Raw genomic sequence first — 24,046 nt, 5'->3', positions numbered from 1 at the left:
GGGTAAGTTGACCTCTTACAATTCACTGACTCACTTGTTCTAGTCCAGGGGTCGGCAACCTTTCCCACCCAAAGAGCCAATTGGATCTGTTTACCACCGAAATGAAAGCACAGGGAGCCACAACACTAGAGGTGTTAGAAAAAATTGTTTTGCCGATTAATCGCGATAGTCCATTTAGCAATACTTGTATTTATTCAAAATGCTGTCAGGATATTTATGTATTTATTTTAATTATTTATGAGCGTGATGTTTCCTTTGATCTTTTCTCCATTTCCCACAACCTTGAATAGACTTTTCTGTCTAACTCTGGGTGTCAAACACACAGAGTAAACATGAGGGAGATGATGGAAACAAAGTCACTTTGATGCAGACTCGTTTCTATTTTTATTTTTTTCCTTAAATCCAGTAAACCCAATAGAGTATATTAATTTTATTTATGAAAACTATTTTTTACTAGGAAACAGCTGTTAGCTTGTTGGGTCTGGAATCATAAGCGGTGAGTCTAAGCCCCTCCCCTGCCTCTCTACCTGTTCATTGTTTTCCCCCGCGTGCGACCCCCCCCCCTCTAGCATGTTATTCTCATATAACTGCTTTTGCTGTGGCAAGGGATAAGACTAACACACTGGCAGGGAGAAAAAGGTGACTCAGGCTATTTAAGATATTAGGGAGGGAATGATGGGTGGAAACAATCAAGGAGGCTTAGACAATGACACCAGTAGGGAAACACACCAGGGCAGGAAGTGACAAGGCCTTGACCAAAAGTGCACAACCGACACCAGACGATCGAGGACCACAGGACCGTTCAGGAACCCGTTGCCACTCCTCAGAACAATACCACTCCCAGTCCAAGGGTTCGCTAAGCTGTAAAGAGATCGTTCGGTCCGTCTGTTGCGAGGTCTGAGGTGGGGTTCCAGTCTCTGATGTAGACTTCTCTGCATCATTTTTCGAGGCGGAATACTCAGAGCTTCTTTGTCTGCGCCGTTACTGGCCTTGATTGTCTGTTGCCTCCCCATACTATTTGGTCTTCTCGGGAACAGGTGGGCCCCAGATGGTGGGGGGCGAGGGCTGAAAGATCTCCGTTACGGATACAAGAATCTCTGCCTTGGTGGTGGTTGTTGCAAAGTTTGACCACCTTCCTCAACTTGCTCTTCAACTTCACCGTCTGCTCACTAAGAATTTGTCTTCGCAGTCTGTGAAAATGCGCTGCTGATTACATCAAATTCTTGGTATTTCCTGGGACTGTTATGCTTGATTGACATCTGATAAACAAATACATCTTCTTTTGTGTCGGTTTTTTGTTTATTGACGAAGATTAAACCATTTCACTGTGCTTTGAACAGCTGTGGGGATAACTTTACTCTTGGGTTGTTTCCAAATGGGGATGTGATGACGGTGTTTGTCAAATTCTGGTCCCATCCCAGAATCTTTCCGGTACTCTAGTTAACCTGGGGGCTATATTTGCTATATTTGCACAACCATGGGTAACCCAGGACCAGAGTCTTAAAGGGGCATCTGAATGAGTAGAAGTTCATGATTTCTCTGTATTCATCTATAGATAGCTGGAGAGGTTCAGAAATGTAAGTTATGGTGAACAGCTCTTTTTCATTAAGAGCGCTGACCTGGATAGGTTTTTCTAGAAGTTGTGTTTTCCATACAAATCTATTAGCCAGCTCCCAATCCATCAAATTGTCCTCAGCGCCTGAGTCTATGGCTACATTCACACCGCAGGCTGAAATGACCCAATTCTGATTTTTTTGCCCCTATGCGACCTGTATCTGATCTTTTCATGACAGTCTGAATGACACAGATCCGATCTTTTGAAATGCGACCACCGTCTGACCGGCCAGGCCACATGAATCCGACCCGTACGTCATCGATACGCTACAAACTTCATAATTCTACATTGAAGTAAGTGGGAACGAGAACAAAAACATCAACCACGGCGGACGATGCTGCTGAGACAAGTCAGTGGAAGGGACGCGAGGTCACCGATTTGATTAATATTTGGGGTGACAGCTCTATTCAGGCCAAACTCGGGGGCTCTTATCACAACCAGGTGGTTTTTGAAAATATTTCCAGCGAAATGACCGAGCGTGGTGTTGAACCTTCCTCGCGATGACTGTTTTTTCTCCCTTTCCGACCGTGGTCAGAAGCGCTCGGGATCGAAGGCGGATCTTTCTCCGGGTTCACTTCCCCGTTCGGACCCTTAGATTCTCCAGGATTCTCCATAACGGGTTCATAAAGAGTCCATAGCATTCATTCTGGGGGAAAACATTTTTTATTACCATTCTCCTTCCTCCGTAACACACGACATGAATGCGCGCCCCCACTGCCCCCCCCCCCATTCTCTACCTCGCTGCACGGGCTCTTTTCGTCTCTCTTACACGCACGCGGCCGCAGCACATAAACATCCCCATTCCACAACACTGGGTCCATTGCCTTCTTAAAATGAGAAGATTATTATTGTGCTGGCTCCTTCGTGTAAATAAATTTATTAAAGCAAAAAGAGCTCAGCTGTTGACAACACTGTTGTTGACATCCATTGTTAACGTTAGCTACTTTCGCAAACAACGAGTGACGTCATTCACCGTTGAGTACTCTTCTGCGCTTGCAGGTCAATTCTGGGTCATTTCACGGTCACACAGGAGATCACAAAAGTTCAGATTTAATTGGAAATCTGAACGGCCTTTCAAAATAATCAGATTTTTTCAAAAAAATCGGAATTGAGCATTAAGCCCTGCAGTGTGTATGTAGCATTATATGAGTACTGTGAGGTTGCCGTGGTGAGTTACCTCTATGGGCGTGATGCTCTGTGTGGGGCAGAAATGAATGGCGAATTCACACACGGTTTTTTCACCTTCTCTTATATCGGTGAGTTCTCACGCTTTCTCTCGGCTGGTTGATTCCTGATCAAATTTGGTCTGTAGGGCAGCTTGGAAGGCAGTGAGGGATGAGCAGAGAGAAGACAAGAGTTGCAAGCCCATTCTGCCATGCCCATGAGCCCTCCATGACAGGTGCGCGATCATAAAGGCAATCCTTGCTCTATCAGACACAAAGACAAGTTTTCAAAATGAATCGAGCAATCCGTTAGAGATTCCTTACACAATCCTGGCTCCCCAGAGTGAAGTTCTGGCAGGGCGCTCTTATTCTCCAGTCTCCTGGCAGGCATGGTGGAAGGAGGAGCTGATGAGGAGAATTCCGGTGTGGTGAAGGTCCGGGGTTGGCACAGATGGAGTTCCCGAACTTGGGTGGCGAGCTCTACCATAAGGGATGCCAGAGCCATCTTGAAGTCCTCCTGCTGGGAAAGGTGGGCTTCCAAGCTTCACAATATGGCTGTGAGTTGACTGTTCTCTGCTGGGTCCATACTGGCCAGTGTGTACTGTCAGGACAGAATTCAGGGCTGGACTCAGATGCAGAGTTTAGAGCTTTTATTCTCAGGTAAAGGCTTTTGCTGTTGCACGGGATAAGACCAACACACTGGCACAGGAAAAAGGAAGACTCAGACAATCTAAGACACGAGGGAGGGAATCGCAGGTGGGGACAACCAGGGGGGATTAGACAATCACACCAGTAGGGAAACAGCTTCGAAAATTTCAACACCAACTTTGTTAATAAAGCTCTTAAAAACTCAAAATGGTAAACAAGGAGGCAAGAAACTCCTAAGTAAAGCAAGTCTAATATGAACATTTTAAACTGCAGTTTTAATCAATGGAACATTCACTCGTTTGTAGTTGTACACGTGTTTGATGCAATCCTTCATAGATGTTGTTTTCAGGTCATCAGCCCGACACTTCAAGCAGGAATCACGGCTCCTCTTACAATCCCCAAGACATCCTTTACAAACCAATCAGGCTTATGCAGCATGCCAGGAAAAATATGCTTTTTTAAAAGAACCTGCAATTACAAAAAATTTTGACCTTAAGGGTAAATAATAATTGTTGATTTATAATGCACATAAATCTGTATTCCCTTGTAGAGCTGCCATCTTAACCTGCAGAAATAACCCAATTGGGTTCTTTTTGCGCATGCATAACTTTCAGTTAACATTAGCTACAGTTTTCAAATTAATATATAGATGGGAAAATCAACAAATGATTTGTTTTTGATTTTAAGTTGAAAAACGAATGAAAAAATAATGCACAGATTTAATTAATCCTTCTACGACCTTTCCACATGCACACCAGAGTTAAGGCCCGTACACACCGGGACGAATATTCGCCAGGCGTTATTCGCCAGCGTTTTTCGCCACGTTTTTTGTGTTCACACCCAGGCGATTTTCGCTGACGGTGAGCCGAGCGAACATGCAATTTCATTCCCTGACATTAGATGGCGCTTAATGTAAACAGAAATACTCCTGTACACAAGGTGGCGCTGCGCAACTTTACGATTCTTAAAGTCGCTTTTCACTCAGAAGAAGAGAGCAAGTATTTACGCGCTTGTCAGAATAATACAAAGAAAACATGAATATTTCAAGCATCAGTAGCTCCAACTGGTACTTGGTAAGGGGATATTTTAGAATGTCCGTCATTATTTCTTTGCGGCAGTGTAGACGCTACTTGGCGTCTATCTTCTTCGCTGGTATGTGTGCTCAGCAAGGCAGTTTTGTGTTTGAGCGCCCCCAAGTTGTGTTTTACTGTAACTTCAGAAGCTCCAGACACGTGTGCAAAAGCGGCATTCTCATTGGTCGAATAGATTTCGACGCGACGCGTCGAAAAAAAAAAACGAACCCGAGGCCTTTTTTTTTTTTGACGCTTTGCCGCGTGGCGTTTTTTCGCGTTGGTGTGCACACTCTCATTGCTGCCCTTTGTTTAGTCACGAGGCGTTAAACGTCGGCGAAAATCGCCGGCGAAATTCGTCCCGGTGTGAACAGGCCTTTAGTGGTCTGTCTCCCAGCCGATGTTACCACGTGCACTGACTGAAAAATTTCACAGTATTTATCATCAAATAAAACACATTTTTGTGACAAAGAAAAACAAAAAAAAAAAAAAAAAAATCACAACAAAAGTTGGACGTTTTTGTGTTCTATTAACCTGTGTCAATAAGAAGATAACAGGAAGATATGAAGCATTAAATACGCGCCTTAAATAAATGTGCAATGTAATAGTGTGTCCTTTGCATTTTTGAATATTTATTTTGGCTTCTTAATGTAAAAAATTGTTTATCAGATTTGTAAGTTCAACAATGAAATTATTGAAATAACAGTCATGTAGGTGCAAAACATTTTAATAGTATCAGCTTATTAGAAATTGTGTACACAACAAAAAAATGAATTCTACTAAAAAAAAAGGTCAGTCTAACTGAAATTATTTGTGTTGGGACAACTCAAAGAAAAAATGCAAATTCAACCCAAAAAGATTGGGTGGAACGAGTTTCCACTATTTAATTGTGTAGCTCTAACTGAAATGATTTGTGTTAGGACAACACAACAAATTAATGCAAATTCTACTCAAAAAAATAGTGTAGATCTGACTGACCAAAATTGTGTCGAGACAACACAACAAAGAAATGCATATTCAACTCAAATAAATTGTGTAGGTCTAACTGAAAGGATTTGTGTTGGGACAACACAATAAAAACATGCAAATTCAACAAAAAAAATTGGGTGGAACGGGTTTCCACTATTTAATTGTGTTGGTTCTACTAATAAATTCTCAGATAATACTTTTTCCACCATGAGAGGGTGATAAGAGCACGTATGGATGTTTTATAGATAAACTTAAATTATTTACTTCAGTTAAGATAAATACTTTTTTTTAGTTCAGTCAACTTTAAAATAACACATAGTTATCAGACATTTATTTTACTTTCATTCAAATTAATTCAATTAAGTAGGTGTAACTGTGATGCTGTTGTTAGATCGGCAGCACGAGGAATTGTGGGATACCATTCCCTTTTGCCTGTCTGGACGGATTTGGGTACAAGTGTGGGTTTTTGTCTAAATATGTTTAATTGTAGCTGTTTTACTGTGTTTTGCCGAGTTATTTTACCCTGTTAGGTTTAATTCTTTCTGAACCATGAGTGAGAGGCAGGGAGAAGATGATGCGTTTATTTAGCACCCCTAGTGCATCAATATGGTATGTTAACTGAAATGACAGTCAGAGTAGTAATAAGTAAAGGCATTGTATAATTGTAATTGTAAAATCACACTATCATTTATTTTTATTTTATAAAAATGAGTAAATCTGCAGCCTCTAACTTAGACATATGAGAGTTCATGAAGTACAATAAATTAATATGGAAAAACATTTAATTGAATTGGAGTAATATGATATTTAGGAAGATAAATATGTAAATTTGAGTTCTATAATCAACTGAGTTGGATAGACATATGAAATTAGGTTGAATAAATTTAACTCACTTGTTACCAATTGAATCACTTCATTTAAATTTCACAAGTTGTGTATATATATACAACAATGTAATTGGAAATAAGATCAGAAACTCATGCGTTTACTCTGTCCGTTATTTTTCTTCAAGCAGAAAGTCTTTCTTTTGCTGCTGCTGCCGTATGAATTTTTTGATGGGAGTATACTCTTCATATGCCGTAATTAAAATCTCCGCCTCAGTCTCACTGGAGTATAGCGCTCTCTTTTTTTCTCTACCCGTTTCCATGTTGACTCGGCATATCGGCGCTCCATTAAGAATGCCTTTATGTACTGGCCGTGCATGCGCGTTAACCCAGGGTAACCAAGTCGAGCGTAATTACGCAAACTCATATCCGGTCTTTTGGAACAGACATACCCAGACTAAGCAAGTTCAGGCGGACCTCAGCCAGAGTTCAGGGTTAAAGTCAGGGTAGTTTAATCTTGCTTTCTGAAATACAATATACTCTACATGGATATGTCCATTAAATGCATGATAAAAAAGAACATAGAAAATATACTAGAACCCCTTTAGTGCATAGTGAAAAGATCATAGAAAATATTTTGGAGCCCCTGTTCACCTCCACACTACCCCTGTTTGGATCCCCTAAGAGATCCAAAACACAAATGCAAACCTAAAAGAAGAAGTACCACCCACAATATCAACACACACAAACAAAGCACCAGAAATACAAAACATCACAAACACACTGCCACCGAATCCCTCTCACCCTCCTCCACCATCAAACCAGGACCCCCTGCTGCGAACAAGGTCATCATTCCCTTTGGGTCCCGGCTGTCAATGGTAGAGGAAAGGAGGTGCACCACGAGTAAACCAACAAACAAACAAACAAAAACGAAACCAAGCGAACAAACAAAATAGCAACAGACACAAAACATGAAATCACAACAGACATAATCACACCTGGCCCAACTCACCTCAAGCCTGAAAAGGCATTCCACAAAACACCTAAAAACGTATGAACTCACAAATGCTGAAATCCCCCAACAAAGAAAAGTGCCACCTGTGGGGGGTTTGTAAGGAGAGTCATCCTTCCCTAAGGGCACAACTCAATTATCCCATAAATACCTGAAAAAGGTGAGGAAGACAGATAACTGATGATGCAGCTGCTTGGGTCAGCTGGTTCCATCAGAGATGAGAAGAATATGGGAAAGAAAGCAAAGGAGGGGAAGGGAAAGGAAAATCCTTTCAGAAAACCGGTGCCCTAGATTCTGCAACAACTAGATTCTGTGGAAGAGGAACCAGAACAGACAGGAGGTTTTGAGGAGTTAGAAAAAGAAGCCGCCTAGAGAGGATGGAACTGCTGCAGATCAGGAGGACAAGGAGGATAATATAAATCAGGACAACCTGGGGTTAGAGGAAGCAGAAAATCTGCTGACGTCTCTGACAAGCCAGCCTCATTGTGAAGATGTACTGCCCTTCACTGTGCCCAGATTTCCAAAGAAATCAAAACACACACAAATCACAACAGTTTTGCGAACTTTACACCATGTGGCCGCTATATGGCTAAGAATTACGCCTTTGGCATCTAAACATGCATCAACTGTTTCAGCTGTTAGCAGAATTTCATCCACATACTGGATGAGATCAACGTTGGCTAGCAGGGGACATTCAGAAAGCACCTCCCTTAATACCTGATTGAAAAGTCCTGGGCAGAGTGCGAACCCCCATTGAAAACGTGTGTAACGCATGTACTGGGTGTCACACGTAAATGAGAAGATGTCTCTACACTCAGGATGTAGGGGCAGACAAAAAAAAAGAAAAAAACATTAGCAAGGTCAATGCATGTAAACCAGGAGTGCGAGTGGTCCAGTTCGGCCAGGACTATGTATGGATTATGTTCATACATATACATCATAAATATTTTGTGTTGCAAACTGCTATTACTGTCCTTCTGTTAAGGCCTTGGTACAAGGTTTTCTCATTTCTATCATAAAACAAAGTCACGTGAGGGGGGTCAGGCGGGGACACATAGGGCTCAAGGCTGGAGATCTAAGGTTTCCACACCAGAAAAACTAACATAATACCTTTATGTGCTGTGATTTCTGGATCTAGCAACTCACAGTACAATCTGCCAGTGGCTCCTCTGTTGGACAAACCATGTACTGAGCTTCGTGAGTGAATTCATCCGCTTGGCATTGGAGTAAAGTTCCATCTGGTAGAGTGACCACCAGGGCTCCGTCCATAGGTGGTCCACCTCTGGACCCATGCCATCCATAAGGCTGTCAAAGTTCGTATGGACAACCCCTAGTCCAGGGGTCGGGAACCAATGAGTTATATCGCTAAAAGAGACACGCCCGCTTGGGAAGCCTGTCCGACGGTGGCGGAGAGCGACGCCATCTTGCTGAGGTCGACGTCGCCAACATTTCTATAGACTTTGATGGCATCTAAGTAGCTTTTATATAAATTTATGTTTATATATATTTACACATATATAAAATATATAATATATATGTATATCATTTAGATATATACATCATTTGTTGTTGTTAAATAAGAGAAACAGGCAGCCTTAAAAGCTCAAACTTTAATGAAAAATGCATAGTTGCAGGACTTCTTGCAAAAACAATTATTACAAAGATTTTTTTTTAAACATGTAATTTCAGTTATTTAGAAAAGCCCAACAATAAGTCAATAGGAAGTCAATAATAATAAAAAATAATAACAATATATACATAAGTAAATAATAATAATAATAAATAAATAAATAATAATAAATCAATAATAATTCAATAATAATAATAAATGATAAGAATAAATCAATAATAAGTTAACAATAAGTCCAAAAGTCAATAACAGATTTACCCTTAAAAAAAGAAGAAAAAAGAAGAAAAACAATAGATTTACTGATTCATGTGAGTGATCAATTTGGTGTTACATAGATGGTATTGTGTCGGGTTTCAAGTGAACAGTCTGGCCAGTCTTATCAAAATCTGTTTCCACAAAATGTTTTGAACATAGCCAGAATGTATTACTAGTTGGTAACCACGGTGATCCATCTGGGCTTGCTCTTTTTATTTCTAAGGAACACTTTTTCCTTAAGTCTGAAAGTTCAGTCACTGAGTCAGAAATGTATAAATCTATATTACTATAATAGCCTAGTCCTAGTATACTTATTATTATTATTAGGTTTAACAAAATCAAATGTACATTTATGTCAACAGCAAATTATACGTACCTCATCCTTACATGTTGATAATAGCCCTGCAGCATCATGCATGTCACATGCATGCACTCCAGCAGAGAGTTGACCTCACCAAGATGGCGGTGCTCTCCTCCCATGAGGAATCACGTGATGACTCCTCTAGCGATATAACTCGTTGTCGGGAAGCTGTGGCTCGCGAGCCATATATGGCTCTTTTGATGGTCACGTCTGGCTCGCAGACAAATCTTTAATTATAAAATCTTTTTTTCATTAGACCAGTCCTTTTTGGGCGCGATGCCAGAGGGGCGCGCAGTAGTAGCTGTGCTCAGAGAAAAAAAATCTGCGCCAGCACTATCAGTTTACTATTATCTATTATTTCACAGAGTTTGTACCAGCCGGAAAACAGTGAATTGCTGTGGCTGCAACTGCGCGCTCCCGTCTCTGAGAAAGAGCGCGCAGGGATGTGTGAGGAAGAAGGGGGGGGGGGGGGGGTTGTGGGCACATTGTCATAACTTAAAACACACAACCTGTCACTCACTGCAGCGTGAGTGTGTGTTTGGCTCCACGTCTGCATGTGAACATCAAAGTCAAAGTCAAAGTCAACTTTATTGTCAATTCTTCACATGTGCATCACATACAATGAATCGAAAATCCGTTTCTTACTCTTTCGTGTCTGTTCAGTAGAAGAAAAATAAAAACAAAGTATACGTTTAGAATAAAATAAATAAGTAAAAAGAAAGAAAAAGATACAATTTACAATATACAACATAGGCAATTTGCCATAAAAAGTGCGAGTGCACTTAAGGCAGTGTCTCAAGGCAGCGGGGGGGGTTCGTTTGAGCACTGTTCATGGGGGGATATGGGTGGTGGGTAGGTGGAGAGGGGAGAGGGTGTTTAGCATCCTGATGGCCTGGTGTGTGAAACTGTTTCTGAGTCTAGTGGTCCGGGAGCAGAGGCTCCTGTACCTCCTCCCTGAGGGCAGAAGGCGGAACAGGTTGTGTGCAGGGTGGTGTGCATCCTTGATTATTGTTAGTGTTTTTCGGGTGAGGCGGGTGATGTATAAGTCCTGCAGGGAGAGGAGTGGTGTTCCAATGATTCTCCTGGCTGTGTTGACTATGCGCTGCAGGGCTTTCCTGTTGCTGTGTGTACAGCTGCCCCCCCACACAGTGATGCAGCTGGAGAGGATGCTCTCGATGGTTCCTCTGTAGAATGTGGTCATGATGGCTGGTGAAGCACCTGATCTTTTTAGTTTCCGCAGGAAGTAGAGACGTTGTTGTCCTTTCTTTGCCAATGATGTGGTGTGGGCGGTCCAGGAGAGGTCCTCACTGATGTGAACCCCCAGGAATTTTGTGCTGCTCACTCTCTCCACAGCAGTACCATCAATGATCAGTGGCAGGTGTTGAGTGTGGCCCCTCTGAAAGTTGACAACAATCTCCTTTGTCTTGCCGACATTTAGCAGGAGGTTATTGTCTCTGCACCATTTTGTCAGCAGATCCACCTCTTCCCTGTAGTTGGTCTCATCGCCCTTGGTGATGAGACCCACCAGGGTTGTGTCGTCTGCAAATTTCACAAGGTGGTTTGTGCTGTGGGTTGTTGTGCAGTCATGTGTCAGCAGGGTGAAGAGCAGCGGACTAAGCACACAGCCTTGGGGTGCCCCGGTGTTGAGAATGATTGTGTTTGAGGTGTTGTTGCCGGCTCGTACTGTTTGTGGTCTTTGGCTGAGGAAGTCCAGTAGCCAGTTGCAGATGGGGGTGTTAACACCCAGCTTGTCCAGTTTGCAAATGAGTTGCTGTGGTATTATTGTGTTAAATGCGGAGCTGAAGTCTATGAACAGCATTCTCACATATGCGTCCTTTTTGTCTAAGTGAACATGTCTAAGTGAACATTCAGACCAACCTACGATTACGTTTAATGGATGGAAGTCTCAACCCCTGCATGAAGCTTAAACTCACCACGTATTAGAGGTAAGATCAGGCTTAAAAAATCCAGGACGACCCGATACAGGCATCGAAGCCGAACTCGGCCCGAACCCAACCAATTAACTTGATTTGCATGCCCGAGCCGAAGCAAATCCGAAATTTCAATTTATCCCACAGTATTTTTGGCAGAAAAAAACGCCAGATTTCTTAAAGTTAAAAATAATCTAAATATTTTTATGATCATGATAAATGCATTTGCACAACGAAAGAACGCTGGAAAACAGAATAAGAGGCCAGACAAAGAGAGTGAAAGAGAGATCTTGATGCACACTCACTTAATTACACTGAGAAATACTGCAGCCGCGTCGGTGCGTGTTTGCCTTTTTAGTTCCCCTTTCTTAAGTTTATCCTCAACTTCTTGCGAAATTCGAGTCGGGTCGGGTTCTGACTCGGGCTTAAGATCTTACCTCCACCACGTATCAATCGGACAAGACCATCAGCAAAACTACCACGCAGCACCAGAAGTCACATTAATGCTAAGAAATACTCATGATTTATTAGCAACAGCATAACAATGCTATTAAAAAGAATCCACAGACTTATTGTACTTTAAAAGAGTTGAAATTACAACAAATGCACACAATCAATTGTATATTTAGTTTTAAACATATTGTAGCGGACTAAGTTTAACTGGGTGGCTGTTGGGTCGCGTCATATGTTCCAGAGTTCATTGAAGGCATCATGCAGAGATCTGATTGCCCTCAGTTCTGTCACTCAGCCTGTCATTGGGGAGTTTGGACCAGTGGGGTTCAGCTATTGGCCAAGTAAGGGAAATGGGAGGGCTGTTGCGGCAGTGAGGGAAAAGAAATTTGGGAGAAGCGCTCTCATCTCTGCGGGAGTGATTGAGGAGTTGCGGAATTAATTGTTCGGCGCTGGTTGCGGTCTACAGTAACCAGAATAAAGAGCCTTGAAAAGAGGTTAAGTCTCCGTGCCTCAGTGTGGGAAAGAGACACTACATTATTGTATTGCTCTTTCCAAATTAAATTAAAAAATATGTGGCTCTCTCGGCCAAAAAGGTTCCCGACCCCTGCCCTGGTCCAATGGCCGGGTTCCTCGCAGTAATAGCACAGTCCAGCATCAATCAGTTCAGTGTACCGCCCTGGAAACCTCCGCCTCTCACCCCACCTCTTCCCCATCATTGTCCCCTAAATCCTGCGGCGCGAGGGCCGGACTGATAGCCGTCACCACCAAACCTGTTCGTAGGTGAGTTATAGTTAGTAAAAGGAAACCAGGTCGGACCTGTCGGAAATGAACCAGACAAATGTGACTACTGAGCTTCAGTTGTGAGCCTGAGAAATTTTATTTATATATTTAATTTCATTTTTATTTTTGTTTATTTTTTGTTGTTTGCTTTCTGCCTAGGCTCTGCCAGCTGCAACTCAATTAACTGTTTATTGACTTCTTCCAATTTATTGTCTTCTTATTAACATTAAACGTTTAATCCACAATTGTTTCTCACTTTCAGGTAAATGCAAATGTTATGGTTTGGCATTGTCAAGAAAATCTATTTTCATATTCAATATTTAAATTTTGTTATCCACATCTCTTGAGTTTGTTAGTTTAAATCAGGGGTCACCAACCTTTTGGGCCTAAATCCAAAACACACTTTAGGCTGCAGCCAAACAAGATAAACATTCATTGAACACACTAAAGCTAAACTTTTAAACCTTTAAAACTTTAACTTAATTTTAACTTTTTAAACATAAATGTAAATGAAAAAAGACAGGAATATTAATTCAGAATAATAAATAATAAATAAAATTATTCTGTTTTCTTTGCTCTTTTGTCATTTTCTTAGCTCAACTCCTGACATCATTTTTAGCGATAAGTTCATTTCTGCTTGGTGTGTGAGGATCTGTGAGAGTCTCTGGTCTTGTGTGTCTTTGGTCCTGTGTGTGTCTCTGGTCCTGTGTGTGTCTTCTTGGTCCTGTGTGTGTCTCTGGTCCTGTGTGTATCTTTGGTCCTGTGTGTGTCTCTGGTCCTGTGTGTGTCTTTGGTCCTGTGTGTGTCTTTGGTCCTGTATGTGTCTCTGGTCCTGTGTGTGTGTCTTTGTTCCTGTGTGTGTGTCTTTGTGAAACGTATCGGAGGGATTTGATTGTTTAAAAACCTGTCATTGTGAAAATCATGTTTAGGTCTCATAAAACATTAAAAATTAAATAACAGAGCTCATCGCTGGGATTACTCTAAAAATATTTGGCATTTTTCTAATTTTGGGCAACACCAACATTAAAAATCCTCCAAAATCCTCAATACTTTTATAAATAAATGATCTATTGTTTATTTATGGTCTGAAAAAGTGCAGCTATTTTCCAGCCTGCATTACCTGCTGTCTTTTATTTATAAGTAACTATCACCAACTAAACAACCGTAAAAATAATTTAAATGGAAAATACAGACAAGTATGAAAAATGTCCGCAATAGTTAGTAAATGATGACATTATTAGAATGAGCTGAGTCATTTAAGCCACCCCATGATCCAGGTGTTGCGCAATGGTCTCCGTGCGCCGTTCTACTTCGCAACCTGTGCCCACTACCCCTCCCCTTCTTCTCCTCACACACACGCACGCGCCTTTTTCTCAAAGGCGGGAACGCCGATTTGCAAGTTTCAGGCCATTCCATACTCTGCCATATATTTCACGAAGGCAGAACTAAAGTGCATCAATTACCAATTGCAAGCACTCAATCACCCCCCTACTATCCAGGCCAGTACCATTGGGCTCAATTCTTGATTCATTATCCTCTTACTTAGAAGCAGCTCCACTGGACATGTCCGAATCTGCTACCTGTGCCTCATGCACAGCACAGTTTGTCGAAAATAACACTCACATAAGTTAGCGGACAATCATATCTGTTTGTTTATTTTGAATACCCCCACCACCAGCCAAACAGCATTGACCTCACTTCTGCTCATAGCTCCCTCACTTATGGTGAGTGATTTAACACACCAAGATTCCCCACTTCCCATGAGTCTTAGAGGCTGAAGGCGGGGCTAACCCCCAGATCGCCACAATATATTGATTTGCTATATGAGCAGTGCTATTTTTGGAGAATTCCCGTTAAATGATATTTACCCTTCCAATCATTTTTTACATTCTCGCTTTAACTGGGAAAGTGATCTTTGTGTCTTTTGTGGAAATGATGAAGAAACTGTGGAACATCTTTTCTTTAATGTTTGCATGTAAAAAGGTTTTGATCTTCTATTCATAATTGGCTTAAATCCAAAAAAAATCATCATTAACCCTTTAAATTGGAATACAATTAAAATTCGATTACAATTAATTGACAAAAATCTGAAATTTCTGATTAATGCACTGATTGTAATTTCAAAGCATTTTATTCATACTTGTAAATTCTTAAAGGTGAAACCTGACATTATTGGATTTCTCAACCGTCTCAATCTAATCTCTAAATCTTAACATTACATGTATACTTTACCTTTTCAAAAGGCTGTTTTCTTTTTTATAAACGCAGGCTGCGTTTTATTGCACTCTATTTAATTCCCAGAGGGGCACGTCATCATGCACGTTCCATTTTGTTGCCTTTGTTCGAATCCTCAAAATAAAAATGACATAAAGAATCGGATTTCTTTATTTAATTTCTTTAATTTTATCAAAACAATGAAACATAATTCATTAATATTGTAATGAAGTTAAACTTGCGCAACAGAGCAGTCACGTGACGCGTCGTTCTCTGCATGAATGCACTGCAGGGCAAATAAACATTTGATCGTTAATAATGCTCATTATGTATTTGTAACTGTGACGGGGTCCCGCCGAGAAAAGATGCAGAGGAGCCAAGGTGAGGAGGACTGGTCTTTATTGCCGACACAGTTGCTGCACGCAGGGCCATGCAGCACACAGCACACTCTGTCATTCCTCTTCTCTTTTCGCCACCTGCAGTGCTCACCTTTAAGTGGGATGCCACACCCACGGGGCGTTGCTCTCAATACCCAGCCAGGCGGCACCACAGGTGGAAATCATAAATAACAATAAATAACAATAATCATCAATAAAAATAAATACAAACAGTGACCGATGCGTCACATGACCCAGGGTGTCCATGACCACTTCCGGGTTACCGGGTTACTTCCGGGTAAACAAACCAACGTTAATGTTGGCGTCGTGTGTGCTTCGTGTTAATGTATGCATGGGGATGGTGAGTCGGCAACCTAGTGTGCACCCAGGGCTACCTGCAGAGGGATAGGGACGGAATGAAAAGGGTAAGCTGATGTAAATGACGTGTTACCGGGTCCGAGCGTGCGCGTCTATGCGCACGTGTGTATGTGTGCGAGCGTGTGTGCATGCGTGTGCGCCTGCAGCGGCAGCTGACGGTTCTACGTTCGAATTCTCCGCCAAGTAAGTAGTACCTCAAGCTATCCAACGCCCACTTAATGGCAAGTCCTTCCTTCTCCACAGTGGAGTACCTTGTCTCTCTCGGCTGCAGTTTCCGACTGAGGTACAGGACTGGTCGCTCTTCACCTGGGTCTCCCTGAGCCAGGACAGCACCAAGTCCGACTGCTGAGGCATCCACTTGGACGAGGAACCTTTGATCAAAGTTAGGACTCTTGAGAACAGGACAGGAACACAATTTATTTTTCAATGCTTGGAAAGCCTGTTCACACTCATCTGTCCAGGTCACGGGGTTTTTCTGCCTCTTCTCTGTAAGGGCAGTGAGAGGAGCTGTGTGCTGCATGGCCCTGCGTGCAGCAACTGTGTCGGCAATAAAGACCAATCCTCCTCACCAACTGTCGTGGGTCCCACCAGGGAATGATTGGGCAGAGGCGCCAAGGTGAAAGTATTCTTGACTTTAATGCAAGAACAGAGCACACCAATTGCTCCACAAAGGTTAACCAACATAGACTTCTCCAATCCAACACTCCAAATTCTCCTCTCAGACTCTCCAACTTCTCCACTCAGACTCCTACACTGACAGCTGTATCTGGTTCTCTTTTATGTGGTAAGCCCCTCCTCCTGGGCGTTGCTCTCCATCAGTCCAAAGAGAAAATAGGGACAAGTGTTTACATTGTTCAAGAACATAAACATACAGGAATAAACAGTTTCATTCAACTAAACATTCTGTGTCGTGTACAGAAAAATAACAATAATCATCAATCCTCCTCACCTTGGCTCCTCTGCATCTTTTCTCGGCGGGACCCCGTCACATATGGTGTCAGAAGTGGGATCGCAGAGGGGCCACAAAAAGGTGAGGACGCAGCGGCGTGGTGGGGACGACGATTCCCCGGCAGCTCAGCGCCTCCTCCAGGTACTCCATCCTCTGAGGAAGAGGGGGTGGATCCGGGTCGCCTCGTCGGAGCGTCAGGCCTGGCCAGGGGCCCGGAAAGAAACACTACGGCGTCCAACTCGGCGTCCATGGGGAGCGGCGGACCTCGCGGGCAGCAGGGGCGGACCGCCGGAGCATGTAGACGGCCGGAGGCGGGACGGGCACACCGCCCGGTTCCACTGTCGCGGATGCAGGCGTTGGAGGCCTGCGCGGAGCTGGACAAGGGGCGGACCGACGTCTACCGGGCCGTCAGTGGAGTGCTCCGGGAGAGGCGTCACAACTCGCCTGTAACCTGCTGTCGGCGGCTCCGATTGGCTAGGGTGCCATCTGGAAGGAGACCAGCGGGGGCGTGTGGCCGATGGAAGGGCCTTTGCCGGGGCTGGGAACGACCAGAGCGGGCACCGAGGAGCGGATCGGAGGGGTCGCCGTCGTGGAGCCGCTGCAGCCTATGCATCCCACCGACGCGACGCGAGGACGTGTTTCTGGCGGATCGGCGTGGAGAATGCGCGGCGGCGGACTTCTGAGTGGATTGCCGCACATCGTCACTCCCTCAGAGGAGGGGGATGGTGTGACGGTGTGGCACCGTCAGATGACGAGGGGGACCACTGTGTTTTATTGTTTGTTGTGTATTTGTATTTATTTAATGTTTTAACATGTTTCCTGTGACCTTCCTGTGGCCTAATGGAGAACACCGCCCGTGGGAGGGGCTTAAGGTTCATAAGGAAGTGTCACAGGAAGAGGAAATGAGGAGGAGTAATGACAGAGTGTGCTGTGTGCTGCATGGCCCTGCGTGCAGCAACTGTGTCGGCAATAAAGACCAATCCTCCTCACCTTGGCTCCTCTGCATCTTTTCTCGGCGGGACCCCGTCACAGTAACAACTTAGTCATTTTGATAGTAGGCTAATATAGCTAATGTAGATACATACTGCATGTGTTGCCTTCATTAAAAGGCTTAAATAGGGCTTTTAATATTTTGCGGCTCCAGACATGTTTGTTTTTTGTTTTTTTCATCCAATTTGGCTCTTTCAACATTTTGGGTTGCCGACCCCTGGTCTAGTGGATCTAGATGACCCAACTCCCAATGGTAAAGTGCCTAGGATAGCACAAGGGTTACGTCTTATCATAACTATTCGTATGTCTGGAAAAGCTGGGCGCGAACTAACAGCATTTCTTTGCAGTGTGACTCCAGAAAAAGTTTCCTAACAAATATCCATGCCCTACAGAAATTACATCACCCGTTGTATAGTTAGAGATTTAGAAGCCCCTTAAACTGCAACTTTCTGTTAATCCAAAAGGTTTTTTTTATTTAGCATGTATGTGTGTGTTATACATCTATCATCCTCTTCAATAAACAGTTCCCAGACAAACCTGCTTTGTCACAGCTCCCTGTCCCAAGTGCATCTCTCAACGTCTCTCAACGTCTTCCCTCTGCAGAGGGAAGACGTTGCCTTTCTTCACTGCTCTATCCTGTCAGACATCATCAGTTTCTCCTTACTGCATTTCATTTGCCTTTGCATATGCTGGTTCCCCAATCACCTCTGGCCTCATGCCCCAGAACCCCTGCTTAACGTTATCTTGCTTAGCCATGTTGCCAACACATCTTCAATTTGACAAAAACACAATTCCCACACCGAACCACAAATGGTTTGTTAAATCACAGACAAAGCAAAGGATAACACAGTCCACAACTTTTAACACAATAAAAACTTCTACACGAAAGCACAACATACACAAAAGCACACTTAAATATCTTAACCCCTAAACAAAATAAACCATTTCACTGAAATGAATCTGTTAGTGTACAACTAGTATTAAGTATTAACTTTCATGTTCTCCCTTTTTTTTTTGGTTTCTTTGTCTCACACACACACACACGCACGCATGCACACACACACACACACACACACTCCGCGTGCCCGCTCCACCAGCAGACGCACGCGGGAACGTGCAGCTGCACCTACATCTCTGTGCAAAACCTCAATCCTCCGCTCCCTTACAACATAATATTCATATCAAAACGTTTAGGATAAAAGGTTGTTGCTGTTGGTTCAGACATCTGCTGCTCCTCCTTTCCCAGCAGAATTTATTTCTGTCTGTCTTCCAGGTTTTTATTTTTTAATGTTTCTTTCCTGTTGCATGACCTTACTAATGCTTTTTCTCACAGATATTCTGGAATGCTGTGGAAGTCCAGGTGGAATATCTAAAGACCAGTAATAGTACACCTCATCATGTGTTCTGCACTTTGCCACCACACTGCCACCCGAGACCACCATTTGTAACCCTTGTGCTATCCTAGGCACTTTAACATTGAGAGTTGGGTCATCTAGACCCACTAGACAGTGCGCTGAACCTTTTTTCTTCAATGATTTGTGATTTTCACTGGTGTCCATGGATTACAAGAAATCTTTCCACATTTATCCACCTTTGTCATGGTAGGGAGAACACGTAAATGTAAGGGTGGGGTCATCTAAGATAGCACAAGGGTTAATACTTCTAAAAACTGCACCCTCACGCACATCTCCGGCCCATCAGGGCCCCAACCATCATCGTGTTTCCCTGTCAAATTCTCCCTCAATATTATCTATTGTATATATATATAGCACGACAAGCTTACAATGCCAATATGTTATAGGATTCGTTATTTAGGTGTAGTGTTTATTTGTTTATTAATACAATATCCTAATTCAGAGGTTTGTGCTCCTACTTCAACAGACCCCAAACACGCATTGTTTTGATATCGTCAGGTTTCCAGCTTAACTGCTGCTTCAGAGCACAGACATGGCTTCTACACTTACGCAGCCGTGCACTTCATTCACACCAAAACCACAAAGCAAAATCTACAAAACTGCAGAACCAACATTAGCCTTATTTACAACACCATGATATTTGTTTTTGTCGCTCAGTCCTATACTGCGCGAGTTTGGTCTCTCACCAATCTTTAGTATCTTGAGACTGTCAAATTTTTTTTCCGCTCAGTCCTACTGCGCAATTTTGGTCTCTCACCAATCTTTAGTATCTTGAGACTGTCCAATTTGTTTTTTCGCTCAGTCCTACCGCGCGATTTAAACATGTGCTGTAGTAACTTGTCTTTTAGTAACAGAGCTATTAGCAGTCTCACTTCATCTGAGGGCTATCTGCTTCGAACATATCCCAGAATGCATTGCCCACAACTCATGATGCATCTCTACCAGAGTGTCTTTACAACTGAGGTGCATTCAAATACAATAGGATAAATGTATGAATATTAAACACATGACATGTACTATAGAGGTATATGGCATGAACTAGCCGAACATTATAATATGTTGCAGCACATTGTACAAGATGAGGAAACCTAACAGAAGATGTTCTGGTCTTCCTTGACTCTCAGGCTTTAGTCTTGTTGATGCTGCAACCTTTATAGACCGTAAGAGTTTAAGGGGTCAGAGCAGTGTCAAACTGACAGCAGTCATGGTCCAGTGGCATTTGTGTGTTTGGATATGGGTTATGATGTGTTATTTCCATAAAAATAAAATGAGCTGGTTAATTTGCTGCTTGTTCATTGTTGCTCATGAAAAACTAAATGAGGCTCAATCAAAATCTGAAACAGCAGCAGCAACTGAAACATGCTAAAGAATAGAACCTCAGACTCAGAAAACTCATTGCGTGATGAAACATCCTGGCTTTGTCATACATTATATTGATGGCAAGATTTGCATCTAATGATAAACAAACTCGGAACTTGTGTAGTTAGATCCTCGTTTTCTTTATATATCTGAGGGTTATAATGACAAGGAAGGTCGAAGCTCTCCTAAAGCTGGATAGTTTCCTGCAAGCAACATGATCTTTCGAGATCCCCCACCCCCTTGTCTTTACTTTCAGCAGCAGGTTCTCCTCCTTTCCTTTCTGAGGGTTTCTGTTCACTCATCCTTTCATTCTTACAAAGAGACACCCACAGGCTGCAGCATAAGCAGTAGGAGTTTAGTGGTTAAGAGTCAGTGGTTAGTATGGGCTTGACTTGCAAATCTTTGCATTTGTGCACAAAAGTACAGTTTGTTTGTTTGACAACGACTCATCAGCTGTGTTGTTGGGCAGGCCGAACTCTCCTGGAGAAGCTGTTTCTGCAGCAGAAGCAGGAGGAGCCGGAGGAGGCAGAGAGGCTTTGTGCACGGATCCTGGCCATGGGTCTCCTGCTGCCCTTTACTGACTGCTTCAGAGAGCCAATAGGAGACAGCCCCGCCCACACCTCCTCCACTGCTCCAGCAGTGTTTGACGTGAGTGCCTCATCTGCTCAGTGCTTGTTTTTATCAGGGACGTTTTAGACTGTGTGGATGTCTACAGACACAGCTACAGCAAAAGCATGACTCCTTTGGAAAGGAACACTGTTTCCTACTGCTCCAGGCAATCTTTCTTTGTGTTTCCATTTATGTTTGAGGTTTCTGCAGTTATTGACCATCTCGGCCTCTCAGGTGGCTTATGTAACTGTCTTTACGGGTGGATACTGGCTGACTGCAGATGACAAAAGGGGAAACCTCTTAGGGCCAGGCAGGTAACCCGCAAGAAATTTTAAGATTATGAACCACTCCGTGAGCCTGTATAGCAAAAATATTCATGCACATTTTGGTCACATTAAGGGCTTTCTAGAATGCGTCTCACATGTACCATTAGAAAAAAGGAAATTAGACAACCAGAGGGTACTTTGTGTGGGCACCCTACAGGCATCTTACAGGCACTTACATATCACCTGCAGCATTTGCGCATGGTCAACAAGGAGTCAGTAAGTGCACTTTACTAAAGATTAGTGTGGCGCAACAGGACGATATGACAGTCTCACCCGTACATCATATTTGCGTGCAACTTACATTATCTTGACAAATGCACTTACCACATGCACAACATTGGTATGTTCAATTTTCACAACTTTTCTTATGTTGACTGCATGAGGCTCAAGACACACCTTTGCTCCCTTTAAGATGCAGTTCCCTACAACCCTGACAACCCAAAAAACCTGCACGATGCATGTGACAAAAGATTTACCTATTGTTATGAGGTGTCACCACACCAGTAGATATTGTGATGTCAGGGAGCAACTGTGTTTCAGTCATCGCGTTTAAGTTTATTATGGAGAGCATCAGATGAGAATGGAGATGTGCTAAAGATGCAGGACTGTGTGGGACTGACACACTGCATGAGCACAAACTTAGCATATTGACTTCACTGCTCTTTCTGCCCATTGTGAACAGTGCGGTAGGGAGAAATATTTTTATGTGAACAAAATTACAGTGAATTCCAGATTTTTTTTTTTAAAGAGATCTCTTTAAGACTTTATGCTTTAGAATATAACCTCCACTGTTAAACACTCAGGGTATTACGGGGAGAAACAACAGTCTTTTGGTGCAGTCATGCAATTAATGTTTTTGTGCTATTAATTAATCGGGACCTGAAATTAACTAATCCAAATAATCTATTTTTAATCAAACCAATTGCTGTGAAAAGCATTATTTTGATGTTTTGTCATTTAAATATGTGACGTTATGGCACAGTAAAAGATCAACATACAACTTTTAAAAATGGCTTAATAAAGATGTGTTATCTGCTCTATTACCCAGTGATTTAAGCAACTGCACTTCATGTATTTCTCATTTTGTAAGTTCGATGCCAGGGCAAACACAGTGGATTTTTCGTGTTTGTTATCTTTTTCATTTTTTTACTTTTACGGACAACATTATTTTGATTGGAGTCAGTCTTTCCTCTTTATTCTTCTTCGTCTGTGTGGGAGGAGTCTGAGTGAAGAAGTTGAAGAGTTTGTGATTCTGTTTGCCTTTTTGCTTGTTTTTCTTTCTCTTTTACTTTGGTGTTAGTTTGATGTGATTGAAGTGTATTGTTAGTTTATTTATTTTGGTTTTGTGGTGTTTTTGGGGGGTTTCTGCATGTTTGTTTCGGTGGTGGGTGTGGAGTTGGTGTTGTTCTGGGGCCTCGTTTCTAAACATTGCGTATGCGCAAAAGAAGGCGAAGGCCACTCTCTATGCAATAATTGATATTTATAAAAAGCAAACTTGACGGGAAAATGTGCAGTCCTTCACGCAAGCTCTGACCCAGGCGTACGCACAAAAACGGCTGAAATGAGAAATGGCAATACTGCCTCTCATAAATAACATGAAGACTTCACAAAGCGAGTGTTACAATTAACAGCCTACACGAACACCCGTTTGATCGATCAGCAGTGAAACAAACAAAGAAAATCAAACGAAAATTACAACAGAAATTCAATTGAACACATATTTGCAAAAAGAAAAGTAAAATATGTTCTGCAATATTGGCATGTTGTGCAATTCATCCTCATAAATAATATAGTTAACAGAACAAAAAAATGTACAAAACTGATATTCTCGTCAATGTGTCCGTCTGGCGGAGCAGATATAGGTGCAATTAGACAGACAGACAGACAGACAGACAGACAGACAGACAGACAGACAGACAGATGTATTAATTGTCCACTGGGGAAAGTTGTTTTCATAGTAAAACATTTCTTCATAAGCTACGGAATTATGGTATTCTGAATGTGACATGCAGCAACAAGAAATTACATTTGCGCTGAACAATTTCCCATTTTCACGTCGATTATTACCGACATCTGTAGCTTGTCAGATGCAATTAAATGATGGAAATAAAATGCCCCATCACAATGCATAATGACCCACAATGGCTGATCTTGCGCTCTTAGAAGATGTGGCAAATGGAAGAATTCGGAGTGAACGTATCTTTAGACAGCAAGAAGACTTGCTGGCAAACAAGGACGAGTGGCTTATGAGCCGGTTCCGACTTCCTCGAGCCGTCCTGTTGGACCTCTGGGGGCTTTTTATTTCGGCCACGGTCCGAAGTTGTGAGGCTGCAGCATTTACGGCGTCTGCCACCATTTGCCACTCAAGTGCATTTTTGGCATCAGTAATGCCCACGCTGTGCCCTCCAAACAACATTTTTCTCCTCTTTTCCACCTCGCCAACGAGGCGAGAACTCACTCAATGTTCTACTTCACATTGAGTGAAGTTACGTTTTTTTGATTTCCTCTCTGTGTTTGCCATGATTTCGCAATCAATGAATATTAACTTGTGGGCGTTTCACGGACTATTTATGGGCAACTATGGGCGTGTCATGAAGACGCAAAAGCTGCGCTACATTTAGAATTGATTGTGATTTATTAAGGGAAAACTCCGTAGGATGTGCGTGCGCACGGTTTTATGAATCCGAATATTTCTGTGCGTACGCACGTCCTATGTTT

General features: G+C 42.6%; 1 protein-coding gene and 1 long non-coding RNA gene across 7 annotated transcripts in view; both read left to right on the top strand.

Moving 5' to 3' along the window:
* The window catches only part of LOC101170259 (formin-2), a 54,634-nt gene that overhangs the window by 4,730 nt on the left and 25,858 nt on the right, over positions 1–24,046 (top strand). For all 6 annotated transcript variants that reach the window (XM_078937765.1, XM_078937766.1, XM_023949327.2 and 3 more), the window contains exon 3: positions 20,863–21,041. In XM_078937765.1, coding sequence (XP_078793891.1) covers positions 20,863–21,041 — 179 coding nt within the window. The remainder of the gene's footprint in view (positions 1–20,862; positions 21,042–24,046) is intronic.
* LOC144987940 (uncharacterized) lies at positions 15,570–16,190 on the top strand. Its single transcript, XR_013651627.1, has 3 exons — positions 15,570–15,727; positions 15,924–16,062; positions 16,142–16,190. It is a non-coding gene; the product is annotated as an uncharacterized LOC144987940 (long non-coding RNA).

Source organism: Oryzias latipes, chromosome 19 (genome assembly GCF_053564925.1).
Source record: "Oryzias latipes strain Hd-rR chromosome 19, Olatipes_Hd-rR_3.1".
Taxonomy (NCBI): domain Eukaryota; kingdom Metazoa; phylum Chordata; class Actinopteri; order Beloniformes; family Adrianichthyidae; genus Oryzias; species Oryzias latipes.
This window is presented reverse-complemented; position numbering and strand designations above follow the sequence as displayed.